Genomic DNA, 18,497 nt, shown 5'->3' on the forward strand with positions numbered 1-18,497 from the left:
GTTGGTTTCGGTTATAACAGAGTCAGGTTAACAAATGTGGACATCCATTTCCAAATTTAAAAGCTTTAAGTGCTCTTAAAACGGCTGTCCCTATTCAGACTGTAGTCCCGATTCACCCCAGATTACGGTACAAAAAAAATGACAGCTATTCTTGGAAATTTCAGAATCAAGACTATTCTCAGCAAACTTATTTGTTAGGTGTAACGGGCAGCGATTTATCGTCAATTTAATCATATTCGTCGGATTTTCAACACGTGGCAAAAATCTTGTTAAGAGATACGGCTTGTTCAAAAATTATTCTAGGAATTTTGGAGGGAGCATGCCTGAAAGCCGTCACGAAAAAAGGTTCAATTACGATTTTGAGTTGCATTTTTAACGGACGAGCTCCGACGAGGTCCACATTGCCGTCTGTCGGTGGATACGCCCAACTATTATGCGTAGAACGTCCGAATTATATTTTTAATATTAGACCGATTCTTCGACTCCTTTTAAAAAATATCCCAAGTTTTCTTCAGCGTTACAGCTGTAGTGGCAATATAAAAGAAGAAACCCCCCAATGTTATTACATATTTGGAAAGATAATTGATTTTCCTACAAAGAAATATCATGCAGAATTAACCATATAGTACCTGTGGTTCCCCTGAAATGAAAATGTAGCGTGACGGGACAACATCGTAAAACTGGACTTTTAAAAGGCACACTTCAAAAATCGCTACAGTTTTGCCAGTTTGATTTTTAAAAACTTTTGCTCTTCTACACATTATCACAAATTAAAAAACGAATCTTTTGCTCCTTGAACTGAACGAATTGGTTGAAATTTGAGTTTTTGCCAACCATTTCTTTTCGTGACGGGACAACGAAAGGAGCAGATTTATGAAAAAACTCCTCTCCCATTCAATCGCTTGCAGACCATATTTGGTCAATATTTTTGGCTTTTGAGGTAAGAAAACGCATTTAAAGCACATTGCAATTATTGAATCATAATAAAAATGAAATCTTTCATATTAAAAATCAAATTGAATATTGAAAAAAGTGACATTTTGGTGTAGCTTCGCTAAGAATCGGTCATTAGTGGAAATATTATGTAAAGCAAAGGCATCGAGATACTTACCGTTTCATCTCTCATAGTTATAAATTCAAGGAAATTTCTCAACAGTAAAACAAATAAAGCACAGGGTTTGGTTTTAGCTTTGTGTTATGCTTTTTTCAACAAATGTTATTTTTTGTTTTTTCATCAGTTTTCTAGATTCCATCATATCTTTTCGACACTTGACGAACGCTTGGGTATAATAACTAATGTCGGGAATTCGAACCATTCGCCGTGCATTTCATGCGAGTGAGAAAAAAAACAAACATAAACAAATTAACAAAAATATAATGGCCGATATCGCGTGACTTTTTTATCCGTTGGTGACTTAAACGCAAGCATGACTATTTACACCAGGTCGATTTTAAACTGGTTTGTGCCTCAGTTGGCAGAATATATATAACAAAGGGATAAACTGTGACAGCGCAAAGGGTCAGCTTTTGATATGTATAAAATAATGTGGGTGAACCAATGATCTGCTGCAGACGCGTGCTGATTTCTGTCGATCAATTTAAAAGTTTACTACTGGAATGAGACGCGCGCACGTTGTGAATGATTCACCGATAGATTCAGTGTGTAGTTGTGAATCGAAGCAAAAGCACGGCACGGCGAATGAGCTTTTAGCGGTAACTAGCTATTGTTTTAGATTTTTTACAGCTTCTACGAGTGGAGTAAACTGACCCGGTTGTCGGATAGCATTTTTTTTTGTTGTTTTTTGAAATATCAAAATATACTATGGTACTTTTGTATATTCTAAAGAAATAAAATTCTTTGTATTTCATGTTTCCATACATTTTTGCGCTTACGTGGTTCAAGTTTATGTTTTGTTGCCGATTCAAGTGCTTTATCCTACCTTTTTTTATGCCAGCTATCCATGTTAAAAACTTTCATATATCCTATCTTTGAGTAAACTTACACTATCCTCACGGTTTTCTCTGCTCACTTGTTTCCTATATAAACTTAGTACCAACTTAATACTCTCGTTCCTCTCATTTAATGTTGCCTAATAAAATTTACTTCGCGACTTTCGTAAACATTGGCTTCAGATTTGAATAGATTGGCATAAATTAGCTTTATATATTTTGTTTCCACAACGGTTTTGGTTTTGTCCACACCGCATCGTTTATGTGAATTTTTAAATTTTAAAAATATACATAGGAATAACGCACAGAAAATTTTGCATGCACACACTCAATAGAATCACACATCGCTCTTAGATCAGCTAGCAAACTATGTTAGGTTTTTTCTTGTCTCTGATTGGTATCTTGACAGGCAACTTTTCATTGTATGACACTGTTTCATTTGTTTCTTCTGTTTCAATTAAATAAAACATAATCAAAACACGGTTGTTCTACATCATAAATGTACAATTGTAAGCACAAGCGCGCGCAAAACGCATGTTTTGTTTGTTTTGTTAATTTGATGACCGGACCGTCACTACGGTGAGAGTGGCAATTACAGTACTGATTCCATCTGGGGGACTTCTTTGCTGGCGTCTTTGTGGTTCCCGCTTCCGTTGACTGTGATGGTTGGCTGTTCCGAGGATGGACTTGGGGCTGTTTGGACAATTTTCGGAACCATTGTGATGGGCTGATCGTCGTCGGCCAAATCTTCCGAGGGTTCTTCGTCGATGGGTGTCAACACTTCAACGTGCACAGGTGCTTCCTCCGGTTTGCGGAATCTAAACAAAAAGTGGCCAAAATGGTTAGTAAATAAACTGATTGATTGACCTAGCCGTGTTACCTCTTCATGGCCGGTGCAGCGAAACTGAAAATAGCCGACAGCCCAAACATGCCTCCGGCAACGAAAAACGGTATCGAGTACGTTTGTGTAGCGTCGTACAGTGCACCCGCCAGTGGCGATCCGACAATCGTGGCCGCTCCTCTGAACAGAATAAGCAACCCGAACGCATTGGTGAGTTTGTCCAGACCCAGCAGATCGACCAGAATAATTGACGTCAGTGAAATGTAACCGGCTGAAACGGGATATTTAACGAATTATTTCGTGTTCTCACCCAAAAAAAAAAGCTTATAGATTTCAAACTCTTACCAACTGCGATTCCGAACGCAATCGCCATGACCACGTACGAGGCGTAACTGTGGCAGAACGGGGTGAGCGAAACGGCAAACGTGGAAATGACCAGACAAATGTTGTTCAGGAACAGTGCGTCTACCTTGGGGAAGTCAGCGACATAGCCGCAAACGATCCTACCGACCGTGTTGGTGATACCGATGATGGAGATAAGGAATGAGGCAGAGTTTTGTTCAATTCCCTGAAAGATGTGAAACAAATGTAGGTTTTAATTAGGATGCGGGATTCATAGGTATATTTGTTTATTCAAATAGATGGCCGGATTCAACGAGTTTTTGAATTAAACAGACCCGTGCCCTATCAGTGGGCGCCCTTGCTGCTGACGGATATATTTTATTTTGGTATTTCTGCATGTTTAACGTAACATATATTCAAATTTGGTGAATATCCATTAAGGGACTATCCTTAAACCACGTGAACACTAACGTGGCTCACGGATATATGAAAAAGACAAAATTGTTTAATTTCGAACGCCTCGACCGGAATTTTGAAGCATTATGGCCCCAAAAGCTAGCCTGACATTTTGAGTGCATTTGGTTAAGGTTCAGTACTTCCACCATTGACCTGAAGATAGTATGGAACTTCTAAAAATTTACTATGAGAAATTTTCACTTTTCACCTCTCAAAAAAAAAAAAGAGAATGTCTTATTGGCAATTGTGGTTTGGTTAAGCGTTTTAGCAGGATGCATTACTATGAATACAAAGAGACGAGTTGTTCCTTTTAATTCCGCTATATATATTTTTTTAATATCTTGACAGATACGTATTTGGTCTACTACTTGCAGACTTCATCAGTGTTCTGTTCTCGAATCGAGATATTAAAAAAATATGTCAAGATATTAAAAAAAATATATAGCGGAATTAAAAGGAACAACTCGTCTCTTTGTATCCATAGCATTATTGGCAATCACGAGATAAAAGAAGAGAACTCAAAAGCTAGAGTGACTATACTCTCTGATGTTTTGGTGAAGGAATCATCAAATGATAGGTTTTTCTATCACTCTGTGATATGTGGTTCGCCTCTCATGCAAATTGCATGTAATTTTAGAATTGTATGCAAAAGCGACGTACCGCTCTCATTCTCCCTACCAGGGCTTGCAAAAGAATTGCCCTATGACAGAGATTGCCTGATATTTTAAAGAGCTCGAGAGTCAGCTATCATCATCGATCCGATCGTTGAATGTTCATTTTTTGTAAACAATAGTGTTTCTCTCTCACACCTTATGTAAACTGTAATTTGAGTGGAAGGCATAAACTCATTTTTAGTTTTCAGCCGATTTTGAATAAATTTTTGACTAAATATTTAATATTGTTATATTTTTATAAGTTTAATATTTGTAAATTGCAAATTAAGCCATTTCACAACTTAGGAATGGATTTGATTCTACGGATTTTGAGAGTGTGAAGAAAATAGCTAATTGGGCTATCTAAAATGATTTTTCGTAAACTTACATCAAGCACTGCTGCGTCCACAAGATACACGAACGGCACATACAATCCCGCCATGCCGAAAATGTTGGAAATGCCGATCATCATAAACACGGGATCCTTCAGCAGGCTCACGTCCATCATCGCCCCGATGGCATTCTTGAACGATTCCGGAAGCTTCAAACACGGACACAGATCATACTCTGTGAAGCAAAATTCACCATTAGCACCGCGCACAACTTGTGAAGTAACTCAAATGTAAAATCTTACGTTCCGTTCCCTTCTCGACGTCCTCGACGCGGACATCGTTCCGGTGGTCACGCTCGAACTTGGTCAGCGAAATGACCGAGTTGCGGTAGTTGGTGAGGGACTTTTGCGACTGGTACTCTTTGAGGTTGGTAACGGAACCCGAGTAGAAGATATCCTTACGACTCAGCGGACGCACCATGGCGGGACGGTCGGCCTTTAGCGATGCCTTCGACGTATACATGCTGCTGCCATCGTCCTGTGCGAAGAATTTGATGGGAAAGAAGTGGATTTCGGGAGTAAAGAGAGAAACATGTTAGTTAAATGTATTTTTTTTTGGGATGAGCAAAACTAAAACCGCAAACAAAGCTACACGTGCATAGTTAATTGCAATGTACTGAATTATGTAAAATTAGGATTTATACATTTGGGTACGTATGCCAAGTAAGGAAACAAAATGTACAGTGTATTGAATCTATGAATGCTTGTTCTATTTGTTGTTATTCCAATAAAAACGGGAAACACTATTATTTAATACGATTTCACTTCAAATTCAATAAATTAAAAAAATACTTTTAGTTATATGTTCAACCAAATTCTTGATACCCCAGTTTACAAATGTTTTAGTCGGGGTTTTAAAAGCAAGTTATGACGATAGCAAAATCAAACTTTGTCGATTTCTGTTCGACTAGAAGGAAATAATCAAAACTATTCTACAGTTAGTAAAATGGTGGAAAAGCATTATGGGACAATTAATGCATGGATATTCTATGGAATGGAATCTTTTTAAACCTGCAGAGATGGACGATTTTTTGTTGAAAAAATGAGTGAAAACATTTAATAAATGTGACAATATGGAAAAGATGAAAAGGCACAGCTACTTAAAATAAAGCTTAAAAATAACAGCGCTGAACACCTAAGAAAGAAAAAAGTCCTGACTAACTTTACTACTTGAACGCGAGCCAACAACAAGCACATCACTGTGCAGGAGACTTGCTCTTCAACGATGGCTGATTAGTGGCTGGCGCATATGCTAATTGATACCAATTTTACATCATCATGTTAAAATGATAATAATACTAATAATTACAAGCTGATTAGAAAGGTGTCGTGAGGCTATACAGGTCCACACGTTCAATGTTAATTGAAGCAAAGTGCAAGCAGCAGGGGAAGAAAAAATCATATATGCAAATTATTGCGATAGCCAGATTGGACAGGATTTTTTGCCTTCGCTCGTCCATCTCACGATTGATTGATAATACAGCAAAAAAAAAAGAACCGGGTAGGGGGAGGAAGGAAAGTGCAACCAAAATAGCAAAATCCAATCAACAACACGCTCAAAACCGATAGGTTAAACCCGTTTAGCTAGATCATACGAAGTAAAATTTCAAAAATAATAAAGAAATGTGGCTGCTACTAACTAAATCTTCAGCGTTATTATTTTTGCTGCCGTTGACAGAGCCGCGTGACACTTTTAAATGCATAGATTTACGTACGTCTCCGTTGCTACCAACGTCACCTCTTGAGCTTGCCTTAATGGCAGCCAAGGATGGCTTAAACCTTTCACCTGTTGAGTGCTTGCGGATCCGGTCGAACGTTGGCACGGATCCGTTCTTTGGAATACCTGTGGGTAATAAAGAAATCATGTCAAACTAAGGCGGCTGGAAACGCAACGTGGAGCTCAACCCTACCTGACTGATGACTAGTGAATGCCGGTTGGGAGGCGTTTCGCGGCAAATTGTTGGAGCCGTACTCGTTGGCATCGGATTCGGAGTTGGTGTTACGTTTCTTCTGCAGTGGCTTCTTCATCTCTATTTGGCTGGACTCGGACGAAGAGTTGCTAGAACCGTTTTGCTCCTGGACCTTGGATTCGGTGATTGTGGGAAGGGTGGCGACCGCGTGCATTCCTCCCTGTTGTGCGGCCAACTGGTCCAGGGCCAGGCTCGAGTGTACGCCGGGGTCGGCATTCAGCGGAGCTTTCAGTCTTTTTTCCATCGTTCCATCGGGCAGCTGGACCATAAAGTAGGAACCACCGATCGAGCCGCGCTCCATCTGCATGCGTTTCTCTTCGTACATTCGCTGCATCAGGGGCTTCACCTTGTCGTCCTCCTTGGGATAACTGAAGAAACAAAAAGAACGAACATTAGCGTGCCGCCAAATACTGGTAGAAAATCGCTTCTTACGTGAGTGGCCGCATCATAGCACCGAACACTGCGCAGTTCAATATTAGACCAGCTAATATGAGGGTGGAGTTCTTCCAGTCAAAGTTCTCCAGCAGCATGTTGGCCAGCGGTGCAAAGGCGAAGGTACCGAAGCCGGAACCGCACACGGCGATACCGGTCGCCAAGGAACGTTTCGTTTCAAAGTAATACCCAACGGCGACGACCGCTGGCAGGTAGATGAAGCCGAACCCGATGCCACCCATGACACCGTACGTCAGCATCATCATGGTCACATTCGTGCTTAAGGTACTGAGAGCAAATGCCACGCAGGAGATTATACTACCAGCTATACAGACTGTCCGGCAGCCATACTTGTTGGTCAGGGCCGAAACAACTGGACCTGCGCTTAAGTACATACCGCTAAGTAAACTGCCCACCCACGCAACCGTACCCTTGCCCTCGCCAAAATACTCCACGAAATCATTCAAAAACACACCGAAGGTATACGCGATACCGTCCACTATCATGTTACACATAAACGACGCAAACACAATCACCCATCCATAGCTGCAAGTGAATAAGCAGAAAAGAAGTACAATTAGTGCAATGAGAAGTTATTTTTGTATTTTTATTCTAAATGAGATTTTGATGATTACCAAATTACTAATAGCTTTAGCAAAATTATAGTTTGGTTCCAGTTTTGTGATATATTTTTTACACTGGACGAGAAGTTGCAATCATTTAGCGAACTGGTTTAAATCAGAAATTTAAATCGTACTACAAAAATAAGTCGAATTCAAACCAGAATGGCACACCATGCGTTTCCATCGAAAGCTCAAAATGTATTGCAAAATGTCACGCTTGTAATCTTCAAAACAATGCGCAGTTATTTTTTCATGCGCTTTTCTTTGATCAAAGCAAATCACTTTTGATGAGCTTTTCCATTCTCAGTGTGTTATGATCATGATGTCAAGCTTGAAGGTAACACTCGGGAAGTCCCGGAAACTTCATGTTTGTGGTTGTCGAGTTTTTAAATAAAAAAATTTAAATACTTGATTTTTATGATTATAATCGCTTGTGTGCTATCTTTTAGTATTTTTCAAGAAAATAGATTTTTTATATTTTTTTCATGACCGTAAGCTGGGGCGAATCAGGACTACAGCTGTTTTCAAAACATTTAAACGCATTATATTAGTAAATCGATGTACTAATTAAGTTAATCTGTATCTGGTCTGACAGAACCTAGCTTAAACAGATGTGAGGAACAAGTTTAACTAACTTATAGATTCCATGTGAGAATATCTTGAGATTTTTGTTGAAGAAGGTAGTTTATCTTTATACTAATGGAGACGCATTAAAATTCAAACCTTCAGCTAAATGTAATACAAGCGATCTCAATTTTCAAAAATCTTCATTTTAGAATTCTGACTCGGCTAATTTGAATCGCACTTCTTATATCCCTTGTAACAACTTTAGCATTTAATTTGAACTTATAAAACAAGTTATTTTCTTAGCTTCACCCGGTTTTTTTAAGTTTGTCTTGTTCTCATTCTAAATTGGTCCCAACCAGGTCCCAGTACCGAAAAAGACCTAATAAAAATAATTTTATGAGAAAAAAAAATTCTTAGTTACATTTCATGCATTTAAGACTTTTAACAAAATAAACTTGATTATTTTTAATTAGTTGTTCTGAATTCTTAAAACCTAGCAAATTGTTGAGCATAATATCAAATGAGTTGCTGTTAACAGCTTGGTTGAGACCTAAATATATTTTTTTTTTTCATAAAATTATTTTTATTAGGTCCTTTTCGGTGCTAGGACCTGGTTAGGACCGAGTCGGCTTTTGTAATTACATTTTACTTAAAGCTAAGAGTAATTACAGAGGATCTTGTAGACCTAAATAATGCCGTCCACCAGGGGCGCCGACTCTGGGGGGGCACGGTACTTTTTGCCCCCCCTAAAATTTGGCTGGGGGGGCAGCCCATACATTGTGCCCCCCCCAGAAATTTTGGAAGAAAAATAATCTTATTTCAAATATAAAAAAAATCACAGGAATAATTGAAAATAATATTTAAAACTTAAATGGAACATTGTTTGTACACACGGATAGAATTCTTGTAAGCGAATCCGTAAAATAGTTCAAAAACATTTGTTGTTTTTGAAATCGCTAAAAAAATTTTGAACAATACGTTTACAATTTTCTGGATTTAGATGCATTTTTTTATAAATCGACAACGTTTTATCTATACCACTGTGTTCTCTAAGAAAATCAGTAAGCTTAGTACAAGAGCACAGAGGCATCGGTGTATGATTTGAGAGATGTCGTCAACATAGATTTTACGGATTTGCTCATAAGATTTCTATCTGTGCATGTTGTTGCAACAACAAAACCAATGTACTTTTTCCATAGCACCTCATCTACAATCAAACTTACGCAAACTCTTGCGAAAATAATCATCAAGTTTTCAAACGCAACATTCTGCGATTTGCCATTGTAGATCAGGATTTAGCGAATAAAACTGGAACACTTTTCAAAATGGTAATTTGTTGACTGCTTTACATTTACAAAAATGCTGATAAATTCGATAATTTTTTGGGTAATTTTAGAAAGGATTTGAAAAGATTTCACCGTTCACCGACCGTTTTATACCAATTTTAGCCAAAAAATACAATTGTTTCAAAAAAAGTAAATTTTTGAAAACTAGCGCACCGCTTTACTGAGAAACTATCAAATGAAAACATAATCTGAGACAATTCTACATTATAATCTTAAAAAACACAAGTGTATCGCCTTCTTCAAGTTATGATCGATTTTAAAAAAATTAAAAGGCTATAGAAATTTTAACTGCACCCTCAAAAAATATGCCAAAAAATCAGGAAGTAGAAAATAATACTAAAAATAGAAAATTTTCAGGAAATCAGCATTATTGAGTATTGGGAATCCATTTTAAAACGTTTTTGGTCGTATTCTTAAATTCTTAAATTCTTAAATTCTTAAATTCTTAAATTCTTAAATTCTTAAATTCTTAAATTCTTAAATTCTTAAATTCTTAAATTCTTAAATTCTTAAATTCTTAAATTCTTAAATTCTTAAATTCTTAAATTCTTAAATTCTTAAATTCTTAAATTCTTAAATTCTTAAATTCTTAAATTCTTAAATTATTAAAAAAATAATTGATGCATCATAATCTTGAAATTTTGATTAAGATTTTGAAATTTGATTGTTATTTCTAAATTTCTGATTGTTTGAATTTCTACTTTTGATTTCTTAACATTTTCAAGCCATGAGTTTTTTTAACCCTAGAATTCTAGAATCATACTATTATTTTTTTAATTTTGGAACATTGAATTTTGTGTATCAGTTATTTTTTTTTCTAAATTGCAGATTTGAAAAATGAATGTTTTTTTTTAAATGTGTATTTGTATTTTTAAATTTCCGAAGTTCTAAATTTTTGCTTTTTACTTTTGTTTTTATTTTTAGAATATTTGTGTTGTTGAATTTCCAAAAATCTGGTTATTTTTATTATTGACTGTTACTTCTAGAAATTAAGTGAGAATATGCCAATGAGAAGGAAGGCCTTCCAAACATATAAAAAATTCCCCCAATTAACATTCTCAATCACGTTTTAATAAATTATCTTTTTCTAAAAACAATTCCGGATGAAAAAAATAGTATTACATCTTAATAAAATTATTAAAATTCGTGATATACAAGAAACTTTAACATCTAATCGCCACTCTTACCTAACGATTTTGGTAAACATCCGTGCCCCCCCAACATTTTGGACTAGTCGGCGCCCCTGCCGTCCACTACAATTTTAGTCCAAATTTGAGCGATGTATAAGCTAAAACGGGTGTCCGGGATTCGTAGCAAACGTGTCCAGATTTCGAATCAGCCTTTATCATAGTCCGGAATTCGAAGCACAACACTTCATTTTAATTTTAAATTCTGATTTAATTTTAAATTCTGATAGAAAAGCCATATTTTTCATGCATCTTTTTAAAATTGACTGTACATCTTTATGATATTTGAACATTTCTAACATATTACAAGATTTTCGCCAGCTAGCTATAACAAAAATGATATGCTACTTAGTAATTTCTAATTTCTAAATTTCTAATTTGGGTCCATGTGGTTTATCTCTTAATATCGCCATCAGATGTGACATTGCATCTGGGGGGTGAGATTGGGACATAAAAATTTCTGCATTTTTGTATGACTCAATATCACCCCGGCCCAATGTCACCCCTGATTATGGTACACTGTAATATTTCAAATTAAATGTGTTGAAATTTTTTTATTCGGACTAGTACGAACCAGTACGAAGCAGTCAAATCCAACTTTTGCCTCTAGAAATTGTTTTCGTCGTGTTGATTTCATAATACTAAATCATACTTATTTGTATAAACTTGCAGCAACGACGTTGACAAAATATTTCCTTAACTTTTGCGAAAGTTTTCTGCTTATCTTTGCATGCATATTCTCAATCCTCGTGAAACGCCTAATATTTGATTTCGTATAGAACAAAAACTGTGATGATTTTGATGAGCTTTTTCATTCATTTTGTGTTCACTTAATGGAGGCGCATGGTGTTTTGTTTGACTGCACAAACATAATTCTGTTTTTTGTTTCTTCTACATGTTATTATGAACAGCATCATCGATAACACTTTGTTAATCGTTGTAATTCGAATAAAATGAATTCGTTGTAAAATGAATAATGATTGAAAAAATAAATAAAATTTACTTACCCGCCATCGGGAGGTGGCGGCATATCGTGATACCCACACATTCCATCGTCATCCTCAGGTGATGCCTCTTCCTGTAGTTCGGCTGTTAACCTGGACGCTTCTTCGCATGCTATATCGCTATCAGTCTGTAAGGAAGAGCAAAGTTGGGAGAGGGTGGTGGTTTAGTGAAATCCTTTGGATACTTCGTGTTGATATGTAGAACAGTTTTTTTTTATTTTAGTTTTTTAAATGAAGTTTCAAAAATTTTAAAATCAAGATATTGACACCCGTGCTAAACCACTTCGATCTTCGTTTGTTCATGCACAAATATCTAGTTCAAGGCTACGTTATAATACGCGTATTTTTACTTTCAAACGCCTCGTGCTTGGCTCAAGTGTCGCAGTGGACGCGTTTCATTACAGGCAATTTGCAATTTAATTTGACGAATTCTATCAGTTCCGCCACTTTTTTTTCTTAAATTTGTCAACGGGGCCAATAGCAACAGAAAACTCATGAATCGAGCTGTCGGTCAGAGGTTTTTCTCTTTCTTGCAACACTAAAAATAGGTCACTTTTACCGATTGTATACATTCTGAGCAGAGACAAGTCTTACCGGTTCAACCCAGTGCGCGTCTGTTTGTATTCCTAGACTTGATCTCGTGCTAGAAAAACTCACACGACAGACAAGACGTCGGCGGTCTTCTGTGACGTTTTTGGGGTGGCTTGCACTTTCTGCAAAAACGGCAGTCAATTTCATGCACTGGCGAACAAAACAAAATGCCCCACGACGATTCGCCCGCAGCTCGGCCGCGAAGATGTTCACCAATTAATAATTTTCCTCAACATTGATTAACGCTAATTGGCTTGTGCAACTTTTCTCTCTCGAGCTCTGAATGTTCTCGCAAGCTGGAAACAGCATGGGACATTCTTGCGCCTAAACCTTACACGAAATTTCGGCAACCAATTTTCCCACTCAATCAGCTGTCCGAAAGCATCGAGAAGAGTTAAATATGTTGCTATAAACAAACGTGACGAGGGTGATTAAGTTCAATTGATGCCACGCTCAGCTGATATTAGGCAGAACATTTTTTTTCCAAATTTTCTAATGTCAATTGCTGCCTGCTAACCAAACTCTTTCGCCGGACATAGTGCGGATTCGCCTGGCAACAGAAAGATGCACAGCCCGCGCGGCTTGAGGCGAATTTATCTCACTTTTATGGACTTATAACATGTTGACATACAAATTCATTAAGGTTGATTATATCAATTTGCTCGTGGTTGGTGGCGACGTCTCAGCTCAGCTTTTGTTCTGCCTGGTGTGATAGAGCTGTATGAAAAAAAGGAGAAACGCCGTCGTTTGTCTGTTGTTTTCGGTAATGTGATACATTCGATCAAAATATTGTTTTAGTTTATTTTCTGTCCCTCCCTGGAGCCGTGCGGCACTTGTCAACAGCTGGGCGATGATGGACACTTTTCAACAAGTTCAGAGTATTGCATCTTTTTCTGCGAACTAAGTAGTCTTTGAAGTTTTAGAGCAATGCTATTTTTTGGTACAATATCTGAATTAGCTTAATGAGTTACATGAGAATTCGTAGTTTGTTCGTTGTCAAATTTTGTTTAGAGCTCAAATATGACCGCAAAAGTGCCCTAACGGTATACAAGAATATGGAAACCAAGATGGCGACCAAAATGATGCATGGTAGAGTATTGAAAATATTGATTCAGTAGAATAGGCAATCGACAACTTAAATTCGACAAATTTGAGGTCAACAAATTCGAATTTTATGTCGAAAAAACAGATAACAAAAACTTCGTATAATCGAGCCTGGACTGTACATCCATTTCCGAACTCAAAGCTAATACAGTGCTCTAGGAACTTGAATCCCGATTCAATCCGATCGTCGGAAAATTTTGTTTGAAGAGATGATCATTTGAATCAGGCCGAACATCTTAATAATTCAGTATCCTTAATAGCACCAGCCACTGCTGTCGAGTCCATTCTGCAGAAATTAGATTTGCTAATCTCTATCTGACAACAAGCAATATAGCACGTATTGCGTACAATAATTCGACTCACTTGGAGCCCTTTTTGATAAAGCGATGGACCGATAAGGTCCAATACTGCCAGCAGCGACCATCAATCACTCTCCACTAGCTCACTGTACGAAGCAAGGACGAAATAACGAGTCTAATCATGATGTCAGCCGGTGATAATTCAATAAGTTGGCAGCAATAAAATAGCCATACTCCAAAGCCTCCACCTATATCACACTCACTCTCGTAACGGGGCTACTTCGTTACGTTCTGATTGTTGCTTAAGCCCATAGGACGATCAATAACGTCGTTATCACACTATCTGGAAGCCATTCAAGTTCATCTTATCAATTCTGCTTCGAATACGTCGCTTCAATTTGGTTTCGAACGTAGCAACAGGGAATTATCATTGCAGCTTTGGAAAATCTTTGATCGGTTATAAACCCCTCGTGTACATGGAGGAATTCCAATGCAATGCCACAAGTGGTGATTTCACTTTCAAATGATAAGATAAATTTAGCTTAAGGTACTCGTTATGGATTGTAACCGACGTGCTAACCAGTAGCACATGATGGCACTTATCTCATGTATAACTAAATTTATACTTTCACTGGGTATAAATAACTTTACTAAGTATTAAGGAGTATAAGTTCCCTTAAGATATTCAAAGAACCTCTTACCATACGATTTTTATCCGACATTTTTGAAAAATACACTGATTTAACACAAATGAACCAATATCTCAAACAAATTTACACTTTCAAAGCACTAAACTAACATCGCAATCGAAGTCGTGCTCCTGTGAATGCACTTTTGGCGGGAAGCACCACTGCGAGTCAAACTGTGACAACCGCTTGCGGAGGTCACTAATAAACTGACTGATGTGGGGGTTTCCAGCTGGGACTCTGAGGAGATATTCCTTCCAATTAAACTCGCGCTCTGCTCACTCTCCGATATCGGGCGGAATAATGGGAGAGTCAAGTGTTTATTGTTTCATGTGCGAACAAACAAGTCACAAAATGATACTGTGCTCCAGATTGGACCGGCCAGAATACAAGCTCAGCCTGAAAACGATTCGAATATGTTGGGAATGCCCCATATATACCAACACGAGTACGACAAATCCTTGATAAGGAGAAAGAGTGTTGGGTTGGGTTTGCGCTGAAAATATTACAAACATTTCAAGAGATTGCATTAAATGGTCACTACTTGAGTGATTAGCGCTGAGCATGGACCAAACATTAGTCATGGATGGTTTCTTGTCTTTACAATTGCTTAAAACTGATACGGAGCGGAATGCATATGGGCTGTTTCACCCCAATCGTACACAAAAAGTGCGAAATTAAAATCAATTTTTTTTTATCAATATCTAATTTGGTTAGGCTATTGATACCATCGAAGCAAGTACACCAAAAGTTTAAGTCCATGCAGATAGTCCTTTCGAAAAGAAACGAGAGGAAAGTACGATTTGGCGAGAGTAAAGACCTCTCGCGCTACAACAACAACAAATCGTGTTCATTCGTTCACAGTTCGGACAGTTCGGATGAACTGTTTTCATCCCATTGTGTGGCTTATATGAACAAATGACCGCCACCTAGTCACCGAATCGTGGTGGCCGATACGGCAAAGGCGCAGTTTAATATGCCGAAGGTCTCGGTATCGACACTTTTTTTTGAATGGTGATTTTTTGGAAAATGCACCCACGAGTAAAGCACTCTCGGTAATTTCGGGATTTATCCTCTCCGTCCGTGTCAGTTTATTACCGAACCGTGCTCTTTATCCTTTCGTATACCGATGCCAAGTTCTGGGTGTAAGAATTTCAATTTTCAAGCTGCGATATCTCTGTGATCAAGAACTCATTTAGAAGAAAATTGGACGTAGAATCGATTGATATGCTTTAAAACGATTTGGGCTTAAGTCAGGAAAACTTAAAAAGGGTGGTTTTGGTAAGAAAACCCGCTTTGTTACATATTTATAGAAAGTTATTTAAAAGACCTATCCAACGCGTCCAAAAGGATCTGTAGATGAAGATCTGACAACCCTATCGATAGTTATGAGTATTTGAAGTTATATTTAGAGGCCATTTGTAGGCTGGAAATTTATATTTTACCGAAAAAAATCAATTAATGTACGGAAGGCATCAACCACCTAACGGTGGATTAAGTAACTCTTGAAATTTCAGTTTCTGTATTTTTTTTTTAAACGGTTGTAGCTTTTTGGGTGCCTTCCGTATGCCCAAAAAAGCCATTTTGTATAATCAGTTTGTTCATATAATTTTCCATACAAATTTGGCAGCTGTTTATTAGGGTGGTCCAAATCTGGGCTTGCTCGGGGCTACCCCCTGTAATCAAAGATTGACTCATAAATAGGTTAATTCCCAAATTTTAGCTCATTCTGACCACGGGAACCCCTCCCTCTAACCGCTTGAAGTTTGTGTGGTAAAAATCGTCAAAATTTATGGAGAATAGCAACTGTTTCACATTTTTACCTGTGGAGCGCCCTCCTATTCAACTATACAATTATTATCAGTTTTCGGAACTTTCCCGAAGAAACCAGATTTTTGGGATTTATTTGCAGAATAGTTACTAGCTTTCAAAAATGACCTCCAGGCCACCCCTTGGTACCGCCAGTAAATATTTGCATCAGAGATACAAACACATTTTACCAAATAGAAAGAAAAAAACAATATATTCATGGAAATTAATTTCCAATCAACAGAAAGGGTTGCGAAATAAACTTATATGCAATGATTTTTTTTTTCAAAGAAATGTTCATTTTAAAAATTTGAATTTTTTTTGATAAAATTGTAAAGCACACAAAAAAAGTTTTTCGCTTTTGAATACACAAAATTGCATGACAACTGTAATCGTGTATAATGCAATTTGCTATCATTTATTCTTTTAAAATTGCAAAACCTTCTCAAGAGTAGAAAAAAATCAACCCAGGATGTGAATGCTTTAGACCTGAGCAGTACAGTCTCATTACTATTTTTTAAATATTTAATAAGCTTTTTTTCACCAAAATTATGTAAGAAACAAACTGCACATGACACAAAATAGTAAGGTTATTGAATGAAACTAGCTTTGTACTCATTTAACATTACATAAGAATAGCTTACCCTCGTGACTTTCCGTCCTTTCCTGTTCGACATTTTTATTCTGAATTTGATAAACTATCTCTTAAACACTAACTTGGCACACTTGGCTTGCTGCTGCTTGGTTTCACTTGCCGGAATCGACACACTATGTTATTCGCACGACTCAAAAGGGATTGACCCTTTCACTGATGACGACACTTTTTTGTTTGCTACTGTTCTCTTAAGGCACTCATTGTTTCCAGCTTGGTTGATGTTGGGCGGCTTTGTGAGTCGTTGCAGACCCGTTTCCGGCCTCGGTTCACACTAGAATGAGCGACTGCGCGCCCCGGACTGTCGAAGGAAAAACGTTCTAGAGTGAGAGACAAAGTCGTTTGCCCAGATCAGAAGACCCGTCATCGCTGTTGCTGGTGTTGTTGACTCTGGTTGGCACACACGTACACCCCGGTGAAGAGTGCAATTTATTCATGCAATTCTCATGGCACTATTACAAACATTCATCCTTCAACATAGCATATCTATCGCGTTCTGTTTAATCATCCTCGAGTGCTCGGGTGATTAGTCGTACTATTATCGGGAAGGAGAGCTTTGAAATGAACTCTCTGTGTTGCTTCGAGTCGTTTTAACCAACACGAATGTGGAGCATCATATGACTCTCTTTGGTGTACTGCACAGTGACGAACTATTGCATACATATTCAGCGTAATCTATACCAGTGTCTAGCCTGACCGACGACAAACGGCCCACAGCACTTGATTGATAATAAATACAATCAATACGCCACACTTGCCGGGGCAGAAATTGTGCTAATACGATTCGATGGACAACCCTAGTTATTGTATAATCATTGTCAGTGTGCAAACCACACACGTGATTTGAGTCGTTTTGAAGCTTTTGTTGTTACGAACCTATCGTTGGGTTTATATTCCAACCAGTGATAAGTCCATCTCTTTTAATCACGGTCAATGCGAGCATTCTAGATCAAATGGGATTAACTTTCCTCTAACGAGCATTGACAGCTATTAGATACTATAGATTTTGTAGTAATTTATAGCCATTATCACATCGGAAGAATCTCCGGCATCGTCTTAATGACACGTTCAACATTGTGATGAGCTCCGCCCACGTGGTTACTCAGATTGCAAACGAGACAAGTTTTTATTGCGCAAAATCTGCCAGACTACGATCGACCAAAAACTGAAAGCTGCGTCTGGTGTAGTACGGCTAACCTGTATTAAGTAACGTACTGGCATTGACCTCTCCCAGCTGGAACAGCCATAGCTGCCAGTCGATCGTACAATAAGTATGGGTATATTAAAATATTGACAAATGTAGCACAAGAAGGCACAGTCACATTTAGCATCTGGTTGGCCCTAACCTTCTTTGTCGTGGATTAACACATCTGCAAATGTGAATGCAACTGCACAGTGCCGGTTGCAGTACATTTTGTTGCACCAAGTGATAGCTTCAAATTTTGCAAATTATGCCTCGCTCTTTATGAAATTTCTTATTGTCATTAAAACTCATCATAATTGTAATACACCTTGCGTCTCCATTAATACAGGGATCAATCTGTTTAAAACAATGGAAATACAACTTAATTTATGAATATCATGTGTAGGAACA

General features: G+C 37.7%; 1 protein-coding gene across 3 annotated transcripts; it reads right to left on the reverse strand.

The window, feature by feature from the left end:
• Positions 1–1,177: 1,177 nt before the first annotated feature.
• On the reverse strand, positions 1,178–17,568 carry LOC120418236 (monocarboxylate transporter 3-like). 3 transcript variants are annotated; one of them, XM_039580538.2, is made up of 10 exons: positions 16,896–17,568; positions 11,766–11,890; positions 7,036–7,581; positions 6,544–6,971; positions 6,274–6,476; positions 4,877–5,111; positions 4,631–4,809; positions 3,137–3,359; positions 2,831–3,062; positions 1,178–2,768 (listed from the first exon to the last, which is right to left on the reverse strand). In XM_039580538.2, exons 1-10 carry the CDS (start codon positions 16,926–16,928, stop codon positions 2,543–2,545), a joined length of 2,430 nt encoding a protein of 809 aa, XP_039436472.1. In that variant the 5' UTR covers positions 16,929–17,568; the 3' UTR covers positions 1,178–2,542. The 3 variants fall into 3 exon arrangements, with proteins under 3 accessions (XP_039436472.1, XP_039436474.1, XP_039436473.1); XM_039580540.2 differs by having other exon boundaries at positions 6,349–6,476; positions 16,896–17,451; XM_039580539.2 differs by lacking the exon at positions 16,896–17,568 and adding an exon at positions 14,458–14,750.
• Positions 17,569–18,497: the final 929 nt, after the last annotated feature.

The sequence above is a fragment of the Culex pipiens genome, chromosome 3, assembly GCF_016801865.2.
Source record: "Culex pipiens pallens isolate TS chromosome 3, TS_CPP_V2, whole genome shotgun sequence".
NCBI lineage: Eukaryota > Metazoa > Arthropoda > Insecta > Diptera > Culicidae > Culex > Culex pipiens.

What these genes read in the sequence shown, in the direction of transcription:
- LOC120418236 (XM_039580538.2), bottom strand. Translation starts at nt 16,928, where the DNA reads ATGTCGAACAGGAAAGGACGGAAAGTCACGAGG. An exon ending in CGTCGAGAAGGGAACGGAAC is followed by an intron (nt 4,810 to 4,876) that starts GTAAGATTTTAC and finishes TTTGCTTCACAG; the next exon opens with AGTATGATCTGTGTCCGTGT. An exon ending in GCTGCACCGGCCATGAAGAG is followed by an intron (nt 2,769 to 2,830) that starts GTAACACGGCTA and finishes CTTTTTGTTTAG; the next exon opens with ATTCCGCAAACCGGAGGAAG.